This window comes from Crinia signifera, chromosome 6, assembly GCF_055691185.1.
Source record: "Crinia signifera chromosome 6, ASM5569118v1, whole genome shotgun sequence".
Lineage (NCBI taxonomy): Eukaryota > Metazoa > Chordata > Amphibia > Anura > Myobatrachidae > Crinia > Crinia signifera.
The window spans coordinates 223,252,828-223,275,243 of record NC_139222.1 but is presented as its reverse complement, the minus strand read 5'-3'; the positions used below and the strand labels follow the sequence as shown (position 1 = coordinate 223,275,243).

The 22,416-nt window shown below is 43.0% G+C and overlaps 1 protein-coding gene across 1 annotated transcript; it reads left to right on the top strand.

The window, feature by feature from the left end:
• Nucleotides 1-8,776: 8,776 nt before the first annotated feature.
• Nucleotides 8,777-22,205, top strand: LOC146009019 (cytochrome c oxidase subunit 5B, mitochondrial-like). Its single transcript, XM_083148989.1, has 4 exons — nucleotides 8,777-8,950; nucleotides 18,518-18,588; nucleotides 21,625-21,724; nucleotides 22,013-22,205. The coding sequence occupies exons 1-4, from the start codon at nucleotides 8,848-8,850 to the stop codon at nucleotides 22,123-22,125; spliced, it is 387 nt and encodes a 128-aa protein (XP_083005115.1). The 5' UTR covers nucleotides 8,777-8,847; the 3' UTR covers nucleotides 22,126-22,205.
• Nucleotides 22,206-22,416: the final 211 nt, after the last annotated feature.

The following is a 22,416-nucleotide window of genomic DNA, read 5'->3' as shown; positions in this document are numbered from 1 at the left end:
TTGGTCTGTGGCAAGAATGTTCCAATGTTTTTGGAGTATTGTTTGTATCTCCTGCCATTCGGGACAGAAGGTACCTATAAATCGAACCTTCTCTTCCCTCTTTTTTATATGCTTTTTAGGGGATATTAGAGATTCTCTTTCTTTGTAAGCAGCTGTTTTAAATCCATTTTTTATGGTTTTATGACTATAACCTCTGGTTTTTGTTACAACGAATCTTGACAAGACACTTTAAAAGAATTTTTCCCTTTTTAGGGAGGCATTTTGAGCCTAAGTGACAGTCATTGGAGAATTATAAATACTGTCAGCCCATTTTAGGGACATACAGGGATACAATAAACCTGAAAAATAAAAGATAAGAGTCGAGTGGCGGCCATTACATTTTTAATCTTATTTCTGCTCTTTATTTCTTTCTATTGTTTTAATATTTCACCGAATTTTAATGCAAAAATATTAAAAGTTATATTTTATGTAACATAAAAAGGACTTCCAGTGCACCTACATTATACTTTCTTTCCTTGTTTGTGTAGGGTTTTAACCCTTGCGATCCCGATCCGATCCCGATGCGCGTTCATGTATCGGAAGCCAGAAAGTCTTGGCTGCCTTGTCTATATAGTGCAGATCTGCACTATATAGTCAAGATAGAATGCAAATCGGATGTGCCTTAAGATCCTATCCACGATCCTATCTGATCAGATCGTGGATAGGATCTTAAGGCACATCTACCGTGTGTACACACCATTACACTAGAAAGAAATTAGATGTAACTAGTCTAACAACGGGTTATGGCCAGATGGATTGAGACCTTTCCAGAAGTGGATCTTAAAATGGTAATTCAATTGTGTACAGAGCTTAGTAAACAATTAGTATCTTCATCATACACAGAGATGCACCACAAAAATATTGCATAGGGCTTATTTTACCCCCCGACTCCGGCATTTCAGACAATTCTCTGTTTTAAATGTAAGATTCCTGATGCAGACATCATACATTGTATGTGGAGCTGCACAGTGATACAGCTGTTTTAGAACGGGGTTCAGGAGTATATTAATAAAGAGTTGAATATACCTTTTGACATGACTATTGAGTGGTCTTTTTGGAACCATATCAAAAGACAGACTATCGCATTGTCTAAAGGGAAAAAATTGCTACTAGCAAGAGTGCAAAAAAAAACATTTATTTATGCCTTTTTTTTTTCCTCTCCTTTTTCATTTACATGCGATTAAACCAACATATAGGGCAGTATTCAATGAGAAAAATTTGCCGTGTTTTATGGCGAGTTTGTGCTTTTCTCGCATTGGATGGAGAATTTTGGTCTCAAAAAGCGAACAACCCTATTCAACGTGCACTTCTCGCCGTCTTTCTAAGTGATTTTCGCCGTGTCTCTCCGTGTAGCAATTCTCCATCTTTTTATGGCAAAGTGGAATGTGAACTATTAAAATAAAAGTTTTTTTGTTTTAATTTTGGTGTAAAAAAATCAGGAATTTTATTCTGTGAAGGGGCATGCTATTTTTATTCATGTGCTTATAGCACATGAATATATATTTTAATTTTTAAAAAATATATATATATATTTTTTTTTACACAGAGCAGCCAGCAGGGGGCCGGGAGCCGAGCCGCTCATTAGATATTCATATATTCACTGCACCCGATCATTACATATGCATGATCGGGAGCAGTGACTATAGCCGGTCCCCTGCTGGCTCGGGGGGGGGGGGGGGGGGCAGCTTGTGCTGCCTGGGTCCCTGGGAGCCCTCCTCCCCTCCACAAAAGTTCTGGGGCAGGCAGGGATCTCCCTGCCTGCCACCGTCCCACGGCTCCCTGCCGCGGACGCTCGTCCGCTGCAGGGGTTAAGATTCGCCGCGCGGGGCAACTCGCTCCTCCGACATTGAATACAGGGAGAGCGAGTGGAAGCCAGCCCTCCGGAACACAGCGAGTGTGCAGCGAATCCTAAACAGGATTCGCTGCACACGGCGATACTTGACATTGAATACTGCCCATAGATGCCACATATATACCACTGTATTGTTTATTTATTGATATTGTATTGTTTCAAATGGCTCCTCTTGACATTATAATAGAATGATATGGTGATAAATGTCAATATGTACATTTTGTTTTTATTACACGGTATGTATTAATTCAATAAAAAAAAATAAAGCATTCCCTTAATAAGTGTCAGAAGGTGCCCATTTCATGTGAGCATTTGGGATATGCTGATGTCCGATATGTGCAATGCCGGATAAATGTATTTGTTGGAGTCTGATGCTGGTAGTAGCAAGGCAATTCCCTAGTAGTTATCTAGTCATTATCTATAGGGCCCAGGTCAAGCACCCGCTGTTCTTTGAATGCAGTAAGGTGGTCTAGGTGGTGATTAAACAGCAGGATGGAATACACACAAGCAAGACCATTTTTGTCCATTAAGAGCAGCCAGAAAAGACCTAACGTGATGGGAACAGGGCCAGAAGGGCGTCTTTAAACTAGGCCTGTACGGCATTTCGTAGTTGCAAATAGTGAAAGAAAAACTTGTGGCAGATCAGAATTTTTTCCATTGCTTTAAAGATTTCAATACCTCATCTAAGTACAATTGGCCGAGCGAGTGAACTCCCTTGGAGACCCACAACTGTTTTCCTGGAATGGTTCGCAATTCAGGCAACTGGTCAGAATGACAAAAGCGGCATGTAGCGAATTCGGACTGGCATCCTGAACCCATAGCCTAAGATGGGTGAGCTGCAAGGCGTAGTAATAAAACCTAAAGTTAGGGAGAGCCAGGACCCCAAAAGCTCTGGGTCTAGTTAGGATGAAACATGTTTAGTGCATTCAAAAGGCTCCTAATATTCCCAGTCTTGCATAGGTAAACTAGTGAAATGCCCAACAGCACTCCTTGTTGAATTGTTTTCCCTTAAACTTTTATACCAAATGTAAACGTGAAAATGTATTGTCTATTAATTAGTATGTGAAGGGAGCTAATGCTGGCACGGCACTAGAAACACCAGTGTTCCCACATAATTTACCAGTAATGAGTTTTTATATGTGAGTATGCATACAGCTAAATCAGTGAAAAGAGTGAAAGATCTTGTTAGCCATATTGAATATTTAAAGAGTCCTATATGAGACCACATGCGAGGGCACCTATTTCTCCTTCGTCCAGCAGGGGTCACTGGAATTAGATTTTACAGCGGTATAGATATGTGGTAACTGGGAGATGGCACTTCATATTTTTCAGTAGTGTCTGCTGCTCTCCCTTTATTCTCCTTCCCAAGCCAGTCTGTTAAGTTCCCTTTGGGAGCTGGTCATTCCTTTTGGCTTCTCCTGTGAGTTTTTTTTTTTTTTAAGCTAGGGATTCTTTAGCAGCGAGAGATGGAGTGGCTGTTGCTGTTGGATGTTTATCTCACTTTGGGCCTTATTTTGGTTCATTCTTTCTGACAAAATCCTTCTTAGATGGACAAAACCATGTGCACTGCAGGGGGGGGCAGATGTAACATGTGCAGAGAGAATTAGATTTGGGTGAGTAATTTTGTTTCTGTGCAGGGAAAATACTGACTGCTTTATTTTTACACTGCAATATAGATCTCACTTTGAAGTAAAACCCCACCCAAATCTAATTCTCTCTGCACAAGTAACACCTGCCCCACCTGCAGTGCACATGGTTTTGCCCATCTAAGAAGGATTTTGTCAGAAAGAATGAACCAAAATAAGGCCCTTTATCACCCTTGCATTTATCTATTGTTAAAGCTTAATACATCTGCCCCAATAAATTGATTGTTGGTGATCGCAGCTGCAAAATGGCTAAACTGGTGTTTGATCAAATATCAGCACACACAAAGTTGGGTCACAAGGCCGTTTGTGATCACAAACCACTTTATAGGGAGCGGCATCCCAGGGAGAATAAGGGGTTCCCAATTTATCCCCAAGGTTAGGACTGTAAATGAAAGTGTGAATCTGGTGTGAAAAAGGGTGAATGTTTCAACCTTTAACATGTTATGTATGCTATCATCATCAATAAATAATTACTTTTATCATTACACTCTGGTCAGTGGTGGAACTTGTGAGTGGTCAACCTAGATGCAAAAATAAAATGTGGGCCCTCTCCTCTACTCCGACCCAAGGAGGCTTTGCTGGTCTGGACAGCAATAGCCCCTTAGTCCTCAGGGACCCAGTTGCAATGCATCTGCTCCACCAGTGGTACCTTCTGACTCTGGTCATCTACTGCAATTTGCAGCTCATATATATTTAATAAGTAGAGGTTTCTCATCTTTGAAGTTCATTCCATCATATATATTGGCTCTCGATTGGAGGGAGTAATGAACTGTTTAAACTTGGCTCATGTTCTAATGACACATTATTCTGTATCCTGATAAAAGTTGTAATATACATTAGTTTTATACCACTAGAGATACATGGTGGATTCTGCGCAGTATGTTGTGTTGTAGCAGTGTTGTATCTAATCACAGTGGGTAATGTGTTTGCCGATAGATAGAGGTTTATCCAGTTGCGCATGCATTGTGAAGGGCTTCACCTCAGTTTCTTCATTTCTGGAAAGTCGTATTGCGCGGTCAGACAGAGCCGGCCTTAGGCATAGGCAAACTAGGCAATTGCCTAGGGCATTTGGAATGCCTAGGGGCATCAGCAGCTTCTGCTGATTAAAATGTTATGCAGCATGCCTATATTCTGTGTGTGAGTGAGCCTGTATCTGCATATGAAATAGTGTATTCATGGAAATCACTGTAACATAGCATTCCATATGCAGGTACAGCCACAGTCGCACACAGAATATATTTATGCCACATATTTTAATCATCGGAAGCACCTTGTGTGTACTGGTCATAACAATGCAAATAAGACGAATTTTCAGCAAAAAATGCACCCATTATGCATTATGTGTGTCATGTATAAATGCATTAATAATGTGCGACATATGTGTAACAGGCATTATGTGTGTCATGTGTATAAGGGCATTAATAATGTGCGACATGTGTAATGGGCATTATGTGTGTCATGTGTATAAGGGCATTAATAATGTGCAACATATGTGTAATGGGCATTATGTGTGTCATGTGTATAAGGGCATTAATAATGTGCAACATATGTGTAAGGGGCATTATGTGTGTCATTATGTGTATGAAGGGCATTAATAAAGGTTGGCATAATGTGTAAGGGGCATTATGGTTATAAGGACATTAATTCATGTGTGTCATGTGTAAGGGGCATTACTGTGTGGTATTATCAGGGGTGCAGAGAGAAAGGGGTAGGGGGTACAAATTACCCAGGCCAAAGTCTGATGGAAGGGCCCAGTGGGGGCCCCGGGCCCCCTCCCCTTAAGTGAGAGCAGCAGCTGCAGCTCTTCACCTCTGCCCAGCACACACTGCTTTGTGCTGGATTGCAGTGTGGCCATGGAGGTGCTTAAAATACAATATTTTCTCCTGTGTGGCATAATTTGAATTGGGGGTACTATTGGGTGGCCATGCCCCTTCCCAGCAAGAACACACCCCTGTTTGGGCTGCGCACCGAATGTGTGCACTGTTTCTATTTAAAATATTGCAGGTAGGAGCACCACAATGATGACTGCTATGATGAGGGTTTATGGTGCTGGGAAAGGGGAGCAGGGTCACGCGAACAGGACGGATATAAAAGCCGGCAACTTACCGCACTACAGTTCAACTGAAGAATTCACTGATATACATAGGTGGAGAAAAGCGTATTTGAACTGTATTTTGGCCCGCCTCTGTCAATCACCACTGCGAGTACAGTGGATGGACGGTGTGCTAAACTCCTATTGGCCGCAGTAATCTCCCCATCAGCAGTCCGACTCCGGAACGTAACTCTGGTAGAAGGGGAGCTGCATACCTGGACACTCAATTGCAAGCATACCAGGATTGTACAAATAGCCATTGGAGGAACTACATTGTGGGGGACTGGTAATTATAGGAGTTCTGCCTCATATTCTGCAAGTGTATGCCCAACAATTAGAGCCATCTCTAGCCTCTTACATACAGCTATTTATGCCAGAGACATTATGTGTTATATGTTGTTTGTCTAATATATGGATACATTACCATGAAGTGCACTTTAAATGATGTTTTATGAAATGTCTTTTTAATAAATTGTTATATATGTCTAAATTGCTATCTGATTAATCATTCCACTGAGTACAGCTGCGCCTCTAATTAGTGACTGTGAGCTGATGCCACAGAAACTATAAACCCCTGTAGTCTAGTTTGAGGTACACACCCTCTTGTAAGGGGCTGCAGCAGTATTCAGGTTGTATCATTGGTACTGCCAATATCTGATTGGGGATTACTTTAAGTGTACATTCAGTTTCCTAATATTGCCAACATCTAATTTGGTATTATTTTAAGTGGACATTGGAGCCAGCGCTCTTGCGTGACCTTGGTCACAATTGTATAGTCAAAATGGATAACAGCTCTTTGCGCTGAACTGGCGGAATCCATCCTGCATCCAACCGTGCAAACCAACTTTCCAGCAAGGAAGGAACTGAGGCAAAGCCATTCAGTACACATGATCAACAGAGAAAAATATCACGCCATCTATCGGCAAACACATTAACCCACTGCAATTAGATACAACGATGCTACATCAAATGTCTCAGTTTTATTTGGGAACACCTTATATATATACACACACACACAATTGGGAGTCAAAAGTGGCAAACACAGGATTTTTAGAGGGGGGGGGGGGGTTCCAAATGTAATAAAAAAAATCTTCCATTGGAGTAAGTACGGGAGTCTGGGGGAGTGGTAACATCCCTGAAATTTGGTTTTATACACTGGATACTATATGAAATACAGTATTAATATTTAACAGTACAGATGGTCTATAGCAGGGGTCCTCAAACTATTTGCTCTTGGACCCCATCAGACAATGACAATAATTACAGGACCCCAGCAAGTGACTGCAGAAGGTCATCACGTCACATGTGTAGTCAGCAGACAGCACATGCATGACAACATTGTGGAGGCACAAAATGATGGGAGGACTCTAATATACCATAACCCATCACATCACACATGTAGTCAGCAGACAGCACATGCATGACAACATTGTGGAGGCACAAAATGATGGGAGGAGTCTAAAATGACAGACAATTCAACACTTGAATCACTGACAGAGATTAGAATAGTCATCAGCCTGATGGTCAGCAACATGGGAGTCATGACCCCATGCTGAGAAGGTTGGGACTCACTTTGCGGTCAGGACCCACAGTTTGAGAACCACTGGTCTATAGTATAGGCTGTTTTAAACATTTAAATAAGTAGTCAGGAAAAGGTTAAACATAAAATAGATAAATACACAAACATAATAGAACCAGTACTGCACTTTCTAAGCTCACAATCTCCCACTTCATGGTAAGGCTCCTGTTCTTCCTCCTGGTAGCTGCTCTCTGGTCCATTGTGATGTTTAAGGGCTCAGATCCACATAAACACATTTACACTGGGCATGTGCAGCAGCTCTGCTCTGTACCTTAAACTGCATGATGTGGTGGCAGCTCTATTGATCATATTATATACCAGTACTAGTGTTGTCATAATTTAAGGCACTTGCCAAGAGGAAGGGGGGGGGGGGGGGGTTCAGGGCAACCAGAAACCTCCCCTGCATTTGCCTATGAGTCAGCGCCCTCTATCTGTATAAACTTGCTAGATCGCTTAGAAATGGAGCACAGATCACCCTGTGTGTATGTCCCCTGGCAATGGCGATGTGCAGTCCCGCATGTCGCCATTGCCTGACTACTGTAGATTTTGACTGCATGCAGTCTAGTCCGTCGTCTGTCTTCTCTCTATATAAAACACAGGAAGTGACACATCGCTGGTTCTGAGCGATGCTAGACCTCTCAGCACAGACCACCCGCCGCCCATGTGTACCGGTTTTAGTGACCAATCATGGTAATCAGAATAAGTCAAGTTGAGAGGGGATTGCAAAACACGTAATCACCAATTTTAGCACTGTTTTGCGCGGGCACATGCGCAGACGTTCGCTAATCGATCAGCTCCCAAATTCGTACAACAGTGATCAGGTCTGAATAACCCCCTTTGTCACTTGTCCCCAGTAAGTTAATAGACCACATTCCCAGGATTGTTGTTTCAGAACCTTTCATTTCTTGTAGTGGACAGGGTTCCATAGTGTTGACCTTTGCCGTGTCGACCTAGCGACCATATACCTTGATGGGTCATTGGGTCGGCCTACATTCAGTTGACATGCCTTAGGTCGACCACTAAAGGCTTAGGTTGGAACCTGAAGTAGGCTGACATGCCTAAGGTTGATATGGTTGGAAGGTCGACACAAGTATTAAGTCGACAATGGCTAGGTCAACAGTCAAAATGTCAACATGGGTTTGCATTGGGTCGACCACTGAAGGTCGACATGGCTTAGATCAACACAAGAAATAGGTTGATATGGTTGGAAGGCCGACACAAGCATTCGTCGACAATGGCTAAGTCTACAGTCAAAAGGTCAACATGGGTTTTTCACTTTTTTTTCTGAAATGTCAAGGAACTGTAGTTAGCAATTATGTCAGCAATATGCTAAATTAACTGTAAACCATTTTTACAAATTGAATTATTCATTTTAGTTACTGACAGCTACATAATTGTGAACTAGTATTGCTTATTGATCAGCACAAGCGTTCTCCTCTGCATAACCCTTATGTGGCACATGCTATTACAGAACTATAAGAAGGCTGCTGAGCATTTCCTAGATGGTTGTACATTAGCCAGACACCCCTCTAGCTGTCGCTTGGTTCGGTCTGTAGCTATATATAGCAGCTGACAGTACAGCAGCCCAGCAGCCCTCCGGACACCTTGCGGATTGTAGCGGTGTGTGCACGGGAGAGAAATGGCTTCTTGGAGACTCTGCCAGCTGGTCCTTCGCGCTGTACCCCGGGCCCGAGCAGCCGTGCCCCGGGCCATGTACATTAGCAGAGCCATGAGCTCCGGCGGTGGGTATGAGAACAGCTCCCTCCCCTGCTCTCTGCCTGGTCACGTACTCCTGTAGGTCACTGTGCGTTGCTCTTCCTGGTGCATGTGTGGCTGGTGGACAGTGGGAGGTCATGCCGGGTGCGAGCAGGCTTTGGGCAATTGGACATCTGCCTGTACGGTGAGGTGACTATAGCAGCGGCACCCCCCTTGGTCACGTCGCACTGCACACGCCTGTCCCCGGGACAGCCAGCAGGTGACACCCAGCTCTCGTGTGTCCTTGTGACCTTGTGCCCAGCACTGTTTCAGGGTTACTGTGTGGGGTATACTGGCACCTGTGCTTTCTAGTGTCTGGCTAAGCTTCATACAATTTTGAATACTTGCTTCTTTTTGGAGCCTTTCTGCAGTAGTGCTAGTCATTGCCTCTCATCTGTGCTGTGTATAGCTGACAGCATGGCCTGTGACATGGTGGTGCTGTTTGCATCCTGATCTAATGAGATTGCCTTGTAATTGCTGCATTAATGTTCCCTAGGTCTAATTAATGTAATATTCTATAATGGTGTCCTGTGAAGTGGCTTGCATTCCTAATAAGGGGCAATTTAAATGTTTATAGTGAATTATCTCCCATCATCAGTCACAGATTGGGAAGCGGGGTATTCAATTGTTCTTAAACACGTAAATCCCAGCTTGTTTTGCACAATTAAGTGCAAAACAAGCTGGGATTTACGTGTTTAAATTCACTGAAAGTGCTTAGTGTGACCAGAAAAGTACTGTTTGTGCACCTAAAATAGGTCATTTTAAGCAGGACCTATCAATAAGTGACACTGGTTATTATAAAAAAATATATATAACTTATCCATATCTATTCCATTACTTATACATATATTCTTGGAATGCACTTTCCTCAAAAGCTCGTTCCACACTAAAGCTCTTTGGTGCTTTAGTTCTGAAGGGCCCCATACACGACAATGTTGATAAGTACTGTATATAGCGGTGCTTGTGGTGTTAAACAGTTAGAGGCTTAACTAGAAATGGTTTATTTGGTAATATGCAAAGTTAACAGGTAGTCAAGGGTTAACTGCTGGTATGCAATGTAATAGATATACAACAGGCAGGTGTATGGGTTCAGGTACTTATCCTGTAGCACAGGATAGAATGCTGGATGGAGGCCTCTCATGCAGTAGAAGCCTGCACAGAGGTGCAGACTTGTAGCTTAAGTCTGTGAGGGCTGACAGCGAGGCTAGCACTGTGGTGCTATATGCAGTGATCTCCCGGTGGTGATTGACCTCTCCCTCTGGCAGTGACAACTGCTGGGCACTCGGGACATTCTGTGGGGTTATAGCGGTATCCTACCTCTCTAAGTGCTGGCTTCTCAGCACACTAGCACTGTCGCCTCTCTGGCACACAGCGTGGGACTCCCTCTCACTCTATTTCTGACTCTTTGGTATATCCCTTGGCAACAAGGTGGTCTTTGTAATGGGCAATTGTCCCATCTGAATTTAACCTCTTGCAGAAGATCACTTGTGTTTAATTGTTTTATGATAGATTGGCCTATCTCTGTGGTCTCCAATCCCTTTTTTGGGGCGTGAGCTACTTGGGACAAAATAAACCGCCTGAAGAGCAACTAAAATTAAACAAAAAAAAAAGGGTACTTGCATGTTAGATGGGCGCACACTATAGTTAGTACGCTCATACCCCCACTATCCATGTCTGCGTGGAGTTGATTTTATATAGTGTGGTGAGTGCAGCAAGCCACCAAGCCCGAAGCGTGGCGAGCGGATGCTTAAAACTAAGCAAATAGCTTAGTGGGCGCCCAACTAACATATAAGTACCAAAAAATGCCCATGACACCTTGTGCCACACACTGTCATGCCCATGACACCTTGTGCCACACACTGTCATGCCCATGACACCACACCAGAATGTCCATTAAATGTTAGGCTTCACAGTAAGGTTTCTAATTACTCGCTGCTAGGGGTGACTCGAGTGAGTAAGGCAGGATGAGATGGGTAGTTGGATTGGGAAGAGGCAGGAGGAGATGGGAGGCAGGGGGTGGGTAGAATAATGGGTGGGACAGGTAGTAACATCACAGCCGCGCACCTTTCCAGCAGGAGCATCCTGCAATCAGTCAGTTAGGCGGTGCCTGCACAGCACTGTGGAGTCTGGGTGCTAGTTTATAGGGGATGCAGTGTAAATCCCGGCGTTCAGAATCCCGATCGCCGAAATCCCGACACTTTCTCCCTCCGTGGGTGTCCACGACACCCCTGGAGGGAGAATAAATTAGCGTGGCGAGCACAGCGAGCCCGCAAGGGGGGGCGATCCACGTCCCCCCCTTGTCGGGATTTCGACGATCGGGATTCTGAACGCCGGGATCCCGACCGCTGGTATTTAATACTGAATCCGTTCATAGCAACAGCCGCTCTGTTAGAGAGGATCAGGAGGCAGTGCAGCATCAGGTTCTCTTGGCCATTTCAAATTTGGCGCTGGGCCATCGGAGCTCGTGGATCGGCAGCCAATCACTGTGGCTGTTGGTATGCAAGCTCTGATTAGTTCAGGAGCATTTGAACTGGCAGAGAGCTGCCGGAGGGGTGGGGGAAGCCTGCGGTGCTGTGCTCCACTGTCCCACTTGCCTCTTGGTGGCAGCGGTCAGAGTGGTCAAGCCACCCAAATCAATGCCGCGAGCGACTGGTTGGCGACCAATGGCCTATCTATTATAGTCTGTGTACTCCTTTCTTTTTTTTTTTTTTTTTAATCCAGTGCTAACAGCTCTGTATCTATTGCTGACTTAAAACCAAATCTCTGGATTTTAGAAGACTTTTTTTTTTTTTTTTGTATCCCAAAGTCTATACTTTCTTCGCAGTAGCCGAGCATTATGTATTGTATGGGATTTGGAGCTAGTTTTCTTTTCTTTCGGTATATGTGCAAAAACGTTACTTCTGAAGACACAAAGATGACTGACAATTGGCTTTTTTCCGGACCAGGCCTCCAGTGGCGTTTTTACTTTAACAGCTACTGTAGGTGCACGATTCTTCAGGTAAACTGCAGTAGATATTGCTTCTGCCCAAAATCTTTTCTCCAGGCCAGTGTCTCTTAACATTGTCCGTGCTCATTCAAGAATTGAGCGGCTTGCCCCCGCAATCACTCCATTTTGTTCCGGTGTGTAAGCAATTGTTAGCTAATGCTTTTTGCCATAATTTTAAAGGTATTCGGCTAACACTTGTACTCTCCACCGTTGTCAGATCTCAGGATCTTTATCATCTGACCTGTGTCTCTACTAAGGCGTTATACTGTACTCCACAATTTTTACGACTACTTAACTCTTTTCTTTAATGAAGTACACATGTCATTCTTGTGGCGTAATCGATGAGTCATAAAGTATCTGTAGCTACTAATCCAGGGGTTCTCAAACTCATTCCTCAGGACCCCATACAGTTCACATTTTTCAAGTCACCCGACAGGTGCACTCATTACAGACACATTTTAAAAGATCCACATGTGGAGCTAATTATTTCACATGTGATTCTGTGAGGAGACCTGTAAAACATGCACTGTGTGGGGTCCTGAGGACCGAGTTTGAGGACCTGTGCACTAATCTATTCCACTTTTATTGGACCACACACGTCGTTGTGCACTAGAGCTAGCAGTGTCTCTGCTCTACAGAATGACTTAGGAAATGGGTTGTGGGGTTACGTCCCTTTTATGCAGCTCACACACAGATCTTTCAGCATTGCTCACGGTGGGGCAGATGTATTAAGCTTTAACAAGAGATAAATGCAAGGGTGATAGAGAGATTTGAAAATACAGATAGGGATAGATTAATGCGCTAGTGCAGGGGTTCCCAATCTTTTCTGAATCACGGCACCCTAGAGTATCAGAATTTTTTCGCGTCACCCCTAGGCCAAAAAAAAAAATATGAGATTGGGTTTATATTTGATTCTTAGGGTCAGTTATGTGGTTAAAGGCAGGATTTGCTTCTGTTTGTACACATTTTATGATTGGCAGCCTCCAGCACTGGTTTTGCTCATAAATAATTACCCATTGATAATTTGAATTGGTCCTGGACCACCAACCCAGGGCACCCCTGCAAGTGTCCTGAGGCACCCCAGGGAGCCACGGCACACAGTTTGGGAACCACTGCGCTAGGGGAAAGCCTGAACTGATTAGTTATGTCATCACACATATAATACATGTAACATGATAAAGAGATAAAATACCAGCCAATCCCATCCTAGCTGCCATGTTACAGGCTGACTTTGAAAAAAGTCAGTAAGGAGCTGATTGGCTGGACGTTTATCTCTTGATCACCCCTGCATTTATCGCTTCTTAAGGCTTAATACATCTGCCCCAGTGATTCCTGTTACCATTCCATCCATCAGTTTTTAAACGTTGTCATATCCCAGATGACCTAAGCATTTGTGCCACAGCTCCATTGATTTGCTGTCAGCAGAGGCAGTCATTGCTGAACATTCCCATCAGGACATACAGGGTTATGGTATAAATCGTAGACACTCATCATAGACAGTCATATGGTCGATGAGTGTTTAATGTTTTTAGGGTGTCTGTCGACATGGACACTGTCGAAGTGTACCGCTTCATCGCGCATGACTCGCTGCGCTCGCCATGCTTCAGGCACTATTATATTCTCCCTCCACACCCTAGTGGATGGTAGGGCATGAAATACTACCTGTTGGCTGAAAATTTTGACATTTGTCATATGACAGTCTGCGACCAGTCCGGATACCGACATACCGTTGGGTCACTGACGCAATCAAAGTCCCTATTTTATTATGCACCATACACCTGCCCTTTGCAAATTGGACTCCGTAACCTTTTTCTTCCAATACGCTGATGACTATGAGGTTACTTCCCAAATCTGGCACAAACAACACATCTTGGATATCTGTAACAACTGTTTCTCCTCCAGTTCTTAAACGTACTGACCTGTGATTGACTTGGCTTGTGATGCAGTAAGGACCTTGTTCCTGATCCCTCTAACTCAGGCATGTCCAAAATAGGGCCCTCCAGCTGTTATAAAACTACACATCCCAGCATGCCTTGCCATAGTTTTAGCATACCCTAATAGCATAACTGTGGCAAGGCATGATGGGACTTGTAGTTTCAGAACAGCTGGAGAGCCATAGTTTGGACATGCCTGAGTTAGAGGGATCAGGAACAAGGTCCTTACAGAACCCTCAGCTATGGTCTCAATGGGAATACATTCCATGAACTGCAAAAGCTTGGCTCTTACAATATCAGTTGTTAGCTTGGTGTTGTTTGACTCTAAGGCAACTACTAAGAAGTTAGATTTTGCAGCATCACTATCGCTACTTCTTCCTCGTCCACCTTTGCTCCCACAGATGCCAACTGCTGAGCTATTGACAAGATCTTGTCGATGTAGTCGTTCATATCCTTGCAGGTACTCCGCTTCATTCCAAACAGCATTCTCTCAAATTTCTTCTCATCAGACCTTTATCTTCATACGCACCTTGGTGGACTTTCACACTAAGACATGCTGCTCCACAGCTAAACCGATTCCTATCATTCTAATGGCTCTGTCTACCTTGTCTGGGTTTGGACTTTCTCTTGGCTGTACCGTGATCTTCCATAGCTTTTACCTCTTGCGCTGCATTTCCATGGCGAACTTCCACGTGGTGTAGTTCTGAGCCTTTTAGCTTTGCAAAGCTCATATTGTGCCCTGTGCTATACATCCCATTAACTCTTCTATAAAATGTAACTTTAAGACTCGTCTGTGTCCTTTTTTATATTCCATGCTATAACTCAACTTTTAGGGGTTAATCTTCAAGTATGCAGGGTCTGGGCCCATAACATTTTGGCAGAGTATATAGCGGTGGTTGTGGTGGTAAACTGTTTTAGAGGCTTAACTAGGAATGTAGGTTTATTTGGTAATATGTAGAGTTAACAGGTAGTCGATGGTTAACTGCAGGTATGCAATGTAGTATACAATAGACGGGTAGGAGTAAAAGATAACGAGTTATCTTTAAGGGGCGCTTATTAAATGTGGTGCTTCACTTAAAGGAGTGTCAGTCTCCCAAAAGTACATAAAATAGAGGAGAGGTTTTTCTGCGCTTCTCTTGAAGTGGGTAAAATATTCAATTTTAATAAACACAATTACATAAAAATAATACACAAAATGAAAAAATAATAAAAATATATGTAAATCAATTTATTATTTATATTAAAAATGGCGCTTCAAGTTGTCTCATTACTAGGTGCAGTATAGTCACCCGTCACTAGTGGTTTGGATAAAGACCAGTTTGTTGCGTGGGACCGAAGTGTCCAGGTATTATCCAGAGAGGCATCCTACCTCACTAACCACTGGCTTCTCCTCCTCAGCACACTAATGCTGTCACCTTTCTGGCACAGGGATGCTGGGGACCTCCTACACAGACTTGGACCGCAAGGGGACGCAGCTATTGGTCTGCTGCTGCCACCACTTAAAGGAGATGGGTGCAGAGCCCACCTTTCCAACATATAATATGTCTGACTCTGAAGTCTGATTTGCTTTCCCTTTACTCCCCTTGGACCTTCCTGGGTGTAAGTCCATATGATTTTGTATGTGATTGATCGATCGCATGCAATATATCTACTGGTACATAATTGTGCCATAGATGTATCTGGTGGGCTAGAAAGGGTATGAATCATTAAGTCGATATGCAGGAAGGTGAACAGGGTCATTGGGTCGACTTGGGTAAGGTAGACAGTGAAAGTTCACATGTTTGACCATGTCGACCTTTTGACTGTCAACCTAATGACCCTGTTGACCTTAAGTCATGTCGACTACCGACCATCATGCTGGTGACCCAATGACCGTATCCCGCTAGAAATGCCAGTCAAACTTCGTGCAATATATTGCATGCACACGAAACACTTCATTTTCCATGTGATTCCAAAAAAGCAGCACTGTCGGATCGGTAATCACGGAATTGGATGGCGGAAAAAAAAACATCCAATATGCCATTTTCAAATGATCGAAATCAAATGAAATTGTGCAACATTGTTGTAGTGTATGGGGCCTTATGAAAATACAAACATAAGTAATGGATGAACATGGGAAGAAAATTACTCTTGATAGATTTGTTAATGTTAAAGGACATATACATAAAAATGGACAGACATAAGACTGAGGTAGCTCAGAAAATATTAGTAGTTATAAAGTTAGTTACCTAAAGGAAAATAGTATATGGTGCTGTTTCTGCATAATTCACAATGACTGATATGTCCAATGCCGCATAGCTCAAAACCTGCTGCAAGCCAGTCACATACTGCCGGCATCGCTTAGGGAGGTGCTGCGAGTGGAATAGCACCACCGCACTCTCGGCTCCTTAACATCACAGAAATCCCAAGCGCCACCGCAGGGACTGCGATATCCCACAAGAGGCTGACAGTGACTTCAGCGGGCTGTGCTGTGAGGAAATCGGAGACACGGCTATATCATGCACAGCTCCAAATTCACCAGAGGCATGCGTGATTTAGGGGGAGAGTGGTGGCCCTGGGATGACTGCCCCTCACCCCCTCCTTGGATCCAGCCATGATTTTAAGCAGGTCACCAACACTGGGAGGTTTATGGCTGCAGGCTGAAATGGGTCTCCCTACAGCGCGGCACATCCAATCAGAGCAAGAGTTGAATTGCTCAGGTGGATGCCATCTAGTGGTGTTTATGGGGAGAAGCAATTGAATTACACCTTGGGCCTGATTCTGGTTCACTTGCAAAAGCAAATTCTCCAATGGACAAAACCATGTGCACTGCAGGTGGGGCAGATGTAACATGTGCAAAGTTAGATTTGCATGGTGTTTGTACTACAAACTGATATCTATATTGCAGTGTAAAAATAAAGCAGCCAGTATGTACCCTGGTTTGAGGACAGGGTATAGTTTGTCATATTGTGGTGCACCCAGAGAAAAAATGACCCTTTAAAATATACCTTTTATTAGGTTTATATTAATAACTGTGAAATACAACATAGAACAAAGACAAAGTGAATAAATGCAATATTAAAAATGCACGTGCAGCGTCTTTATGCACTAACTAATTTTATTTCAACATTCTCATGAGAGCAGTGTCAGCTGCGATGTGTCTATCCCTTTATAAATATGGGCTGGATTGCCTCAAAATTCTATATGTTGGAGACAAAGTATGCACATCAATTAACATTTAGTATCAAGGGTCTGATCTGAGTCTCTGCATGGGTGGATCCTACAGACGTATCAATCCGGTCAGTACTTGGAATCCAAACATAAACGAGGGTCTCACAGTGTCCGTTTTATCAGATTTACAAGTGTGACTTTACGGTTGAATGCTGGATTGCTGTGGCCCAAAGATAAGTTTATTTTAAAGATGACGACAATATGAAGCCTTTCTCCACACGTGTGTGTCATTTTTTGGTGTTTTATACACTGTTGCAACTGCCTTACAGAGCTTGAATGCACTTGAGTTTTATTTATGAACTGATGGAATCCTGAACTATTTTGCAATCGTCTTAAAACACTCGCACAATTGCAATATCTTGTCTGTCACACACACTTTACAATTTTATTATCAATCTGGCATATTTAATCTAGGCTTTATCGAACTGCGATCCTTATAGGTAGGATTGACTAAATTAGTTATAATGCTTTCTGTAATTGTTAATCATTACAATCCCTATAATATGAGGTTGCAGGGTCATATGCTGCTTCTGTTCTAATAATATTCAGGTAGTATGAGTGATAGTCTCAGAAAGCTGGACAGCCCGTTGCTGCAGCTCACCACGTGTTCATACACTAGGACACACTGCACATTGCCTATTCTAGCAGATAGAGATCCTCCCGTGGAGCGGAATTACGTATCCTGGCTGACCTGACACAAGTTATTTCACATTAGAGTCTTTTAAAAGGACTAATCAGACACCAATACAATAGCGCATGAAGAGCGACCGCACAGCTAGTTAGGCCGGTGTACGCTTCGCAGATCTTCAGTATGTATTCTGCACAGAAACAAAATGACACCCAAATCTAACTCTCTGCACATGTCGCATCTGCCCCACCTGCAGTGCATCTGGTTTTGTTCATTAGAGAGAGAATTTTGTTTTTGCAAGTGAACCAGAATCAGGCCCCTTGTGTGAGGAGTTTCCTTGTAGTAAGAGGGGGGAGAGCAGAGATGGCCCAGCAGGCTCTTACTGATCCACTCCATCACTGGTACTGACAAAGTATAGCTACAGCTGTGTCCTTTTTGACTTGGCCTCCTACATGCTAGTGTATTTATTTTTTGCACCCTGAAAATAGCGTATACCACACATTCTAGACAGACCCAGCTGTAGTCGCACACAGAATATATACATACCTGTGTGATCCGCAATGTCTGCTTGGGAGTTTTATTTGTATTGCAAATAAATGAGAAGATGTGTTGTATTTGTAGTAGTGCTTCTGATTAACTGGCACCTGCTCTGTGATCTCTGTGCGTGTTGGCATAGTGCCGCTATGTTGGTATTCACAATATATGTAATTCAGCCTGATAGATGATGGCAAATCTTCAAAACTGGTTGCACAACTTTTATACTTAAATACATTTACCTCTCCGTCCTTGTGTTTAGGTATTCCCACTGATGAGCAGCAGGCAACTGGACTAGAGAGAAAAATCCTAGACGCTCTGAAGAAAGGAGAGGTAACACATTAGTTCCTGAATGTAGTTCATCCCTGGCTTTTGTTTGGAAATGTTCATCCACACTGATAAATATGATAAAGGATGTAACCAGTACATACAGTTTGTGCTCGATTTTGGCACAATTACCATCCCGTTCCTTGGCGTATCACTCTGACTATCCAGATCTCTGTAAGCTGGTGACCGCAATGTTGATCTCCGTACTGTGCAAGATAACCAATCTGCTGTAATAAACAGCAAAGGACTATGGGGCCCCCATTGACTATTTGCCGCTAATTCCCCATAAAGGCACGTTTTTCCGGGGTTAGCTGAAATTATTATGTACCACCCACATGCATCATGCATGGATCGCAGCAGGAATCTCTGATGCTGCATCACCCATAGGTTTCTACAGGGGATGCGATGCTGCCCCATGTATCAATATCTAGCAGCATCGTATTGGGTCCTGGGCCTACTGCCATTCTGAGATGGCTGTAGCCTATGGGCTACTGACCGCAATCCCGGCGGGCAGAACAGGTCCGCTGGGGATCAGCGCTAACTGCACAGGCATCCAGCGATGCAGATCGCAGGGATGGATTCCTTTTGGGGCCCCTCTCCCTGCATCTGCAAGGCAACACACACAATCACATGTCAGAACATTTCCTAAAGCTTCTAAAAATGTAAAGAAGTGACATTACCCATAACAACCAATCAGATTATATTTGTCATTTCTCAATTGCATCTTAGAAAAGGATAGACTCTTCTAAAATGTGGTGTGTTTTTTTTTTTTTTTTAAAGAAGCTTTAGTAAATTTACCCCTAGCAATCTGTAATAAAGACCATAACCACAGCATTAACATTCTTATGTAATGGATTAGTTGAAATTTTGAAACAAAATGTGACCTTTTAATTAGAATAATAATTAAAAAAAAACTGTACAATTGCAAAAAAAAACCTTATTTGCTGCAGGAACTGTGATTGCAAATTGTTGACTCCATATAATAGCGTTGGTGCAACGATTAAAGTTCTCAGATGGGAGCGCTCAGTACACAACCAGCCAATCATAAGTGGCCTCAATTACTCGGTCTGGTATAGCAAGTTGACAATGTCTAGGCCGACTCCAAAACTATCAAAATACACTAGGTCGATGCAAGTTTCACTTTTCTTGCCATGCATCGAGACTGGTGCCACCTGGTACTGGCATAAGGCACTTCTAAGCCTGCCACCAAATTCTTGTGAAACTAGCCAATTGGGGCAGACTTAGGAGGTGTGTGTGAACCCTTATGCTGAGTCACAGGTGTCACATGGTGCTTGTTGCACAGCACTGCCGATCCCTGGGGGAACCAGTTGGCACATACAGTAGAGTTGGCACATAGTGTGGTCAGTGCTGCAGCCTCCGCTGGTATGGATGGATCTTTTTGGTGTCTTGAAAGGTGGGTTTTGCAGGAGAAGCAAGAACTAAAAAGTACCTGGCAGGCTTTATTTAAAAAAAAAAAATGTAGTTCTTTTCCTTGCATTTTCAATAACTTATTTTACCCTTTTGAACAGTTTCTATTTAGTCACCTTTCTGTACTGTAAGTTTTGCAAGTGTTTCCAACTAAGGTGCAAACTTCTATTCCCTTCTTTTTTCACTTGATGGTGGATGTGAGTTCTTACATGGAAAACTTTTTCTGCTATATATTTTCAGGAGAAAATCTGTTGAATCACTTAAGTTAAATGGGATACTTATTTTTGCAGAGGGGGGAGTACTGTTCCTTAACGGGTGAAGGTACATTTTACCAAATTGGTATGCACCTTATGGACAACGCAGAGGTTTGGCTGAGCATCTGTTGGGCTGTTCTCCGTGTATGCTTTTGCATTGGAAACTGTTTTGGACAGAAAATTATGTGCACTGCAACGGGAAGCGGTCATCTATTAGAATGAACTTAGGTCTACAGTCATTAGGTCGACCCGACTAGGTCGACTGGCAGGAAGGTCGACCTGACTTAAGGTCGACATGGGCCAAGGTCGACATGACTTAAGGTCGAATTTGCATAAAGGTCGACATGAGAAAGGTCGACCTGGGTTTTTCACTGTTTTTTGAGCCGACATGTGCCGACAGGCGGTATTTCATGCCCTACCATCCACTAGGGCGTGGAGGAGGTTATTAAAGCTGTGGCGAGCCACCATGCCCGATGCATTGCGAGGGTCTGATTCTCGTTGCCAACTGTGTACATGTCGACTGTGTCAACATTCGGATAAAAAAAACAGTGAAAAACCCATGTCGACCTTATGACCAGTCGACCTTCCTCATGTCGACCTTTATGCATATTCGACTTTAAGTCATGTCGACCTTGGCCCATGTCGACCTTAAATCAGGTCGACCTTCCAGCCAGTCGACCTAATGGGGTCGACCTAATGACTGTAGACCTAAGTTCATTCTGACAGATGTACCGATTCCACTGCAACATGTGTACTCAGAGAAGGAGAGAAGTCTCATAGTGTATGGGGGCCTTTAAAGGCCGCTTTGGGAGATCCCCATGGTGCAGTGTAGATTAATGTGAAAATGCGACTTAACGTTTTTTTTGTGTTTTTTTTGTTTTTTTGTTTTTCATGAAAAGGTTGTCAATGAATATGTTGGGGTACACTGAGCACCCAACTGCTTGAGCTGTAGTTCTTTTCCTTTTTACTGAAGTAAAAACTGGAGTTCCTTATCCACATGGGATTGCAAGAGAATCCTGTTCAAGTGCTAAGAATCTAAATAATAGACATACATTGCTAGGCTATAACCCAAGTCTAAATCACATTTTTTATGCTTCACACTGCAGGCATTTTTCCTATCTCAGATTAAATGGAATATATACATATACGCGTGCATACAAAGCTTTCTGCAGGGGAAAGGAAATTGGATATTTCAGACCAATTTGTGTTCTGTGAGGGTTTATTGTACCAGATTTCATGCTGAAAATATAGTTGTTGCTTCAGATACTGTATACCACAGATATATGTTTAGTCACGGACAACTGTTAATTTTAATGTCTACATTTGAAGCCCTTAAGCTGTTTCTTTACCTTTTTTGAAGGATCCATACAACATTCTAAAGCCAAAGTCCTATTCTGGAACCAAGGATAATCCACATATTGTACCTTCAGTCAACAAGCAAAGACTTGTGGGTTGCATATGTAAGTACTCAGTTACTGGCAATAAATTGAGATAAATAGGCTACTGGCAAGCAGAACAATGTGCAGTCTCCTACATTTGCTACATGTAGGATGCCCTCCCATTTAGGTAGAAACCATTTTATCCCCATACACCAAGCCGTGATATGTAATACAGCATTAGATACCCAGAGCAACTGATACACACAGGTAGAGGAGCATTATCTGCATTGTAGACGCTGCAAAATGCCAAATGATCTAGATATGATTATCACGTGGACTGATAGAGCAATATGTTTTCTCTTAATACAGGTGAAGAAGACAATTCTCAGGTCATTTGGTTCTGGATCCATGACGGCCATGTGCACCGCTGTCCAGAATGTGGAGCTCACTACAAGCTTGTACCTTATGAGCTGCCACACTGATCAATTGCAGTAACCATGAATGTTTCTTACTGGCCCAAAGAAATGCTCCATTAAAACATTTTTGTTTGTTTTTTGACTTATGGAATCTAATCTTTGTCGTTTTTCACTACCTAAATTCCTATAGAGGACTGATAAATAAAAACCCAAAAATGTTTTTTTTTTTTTCGTGTGTGTGTGTGTGTGTGTGTGTGTGTGTGTGTGTGTGTGTGTGTGTGTGTGTGTGTGTAAGTATCAATGGGGGACAATGATGCTTAGTCCTGTGCAACTATGTGTACACACTGGCTGATATAA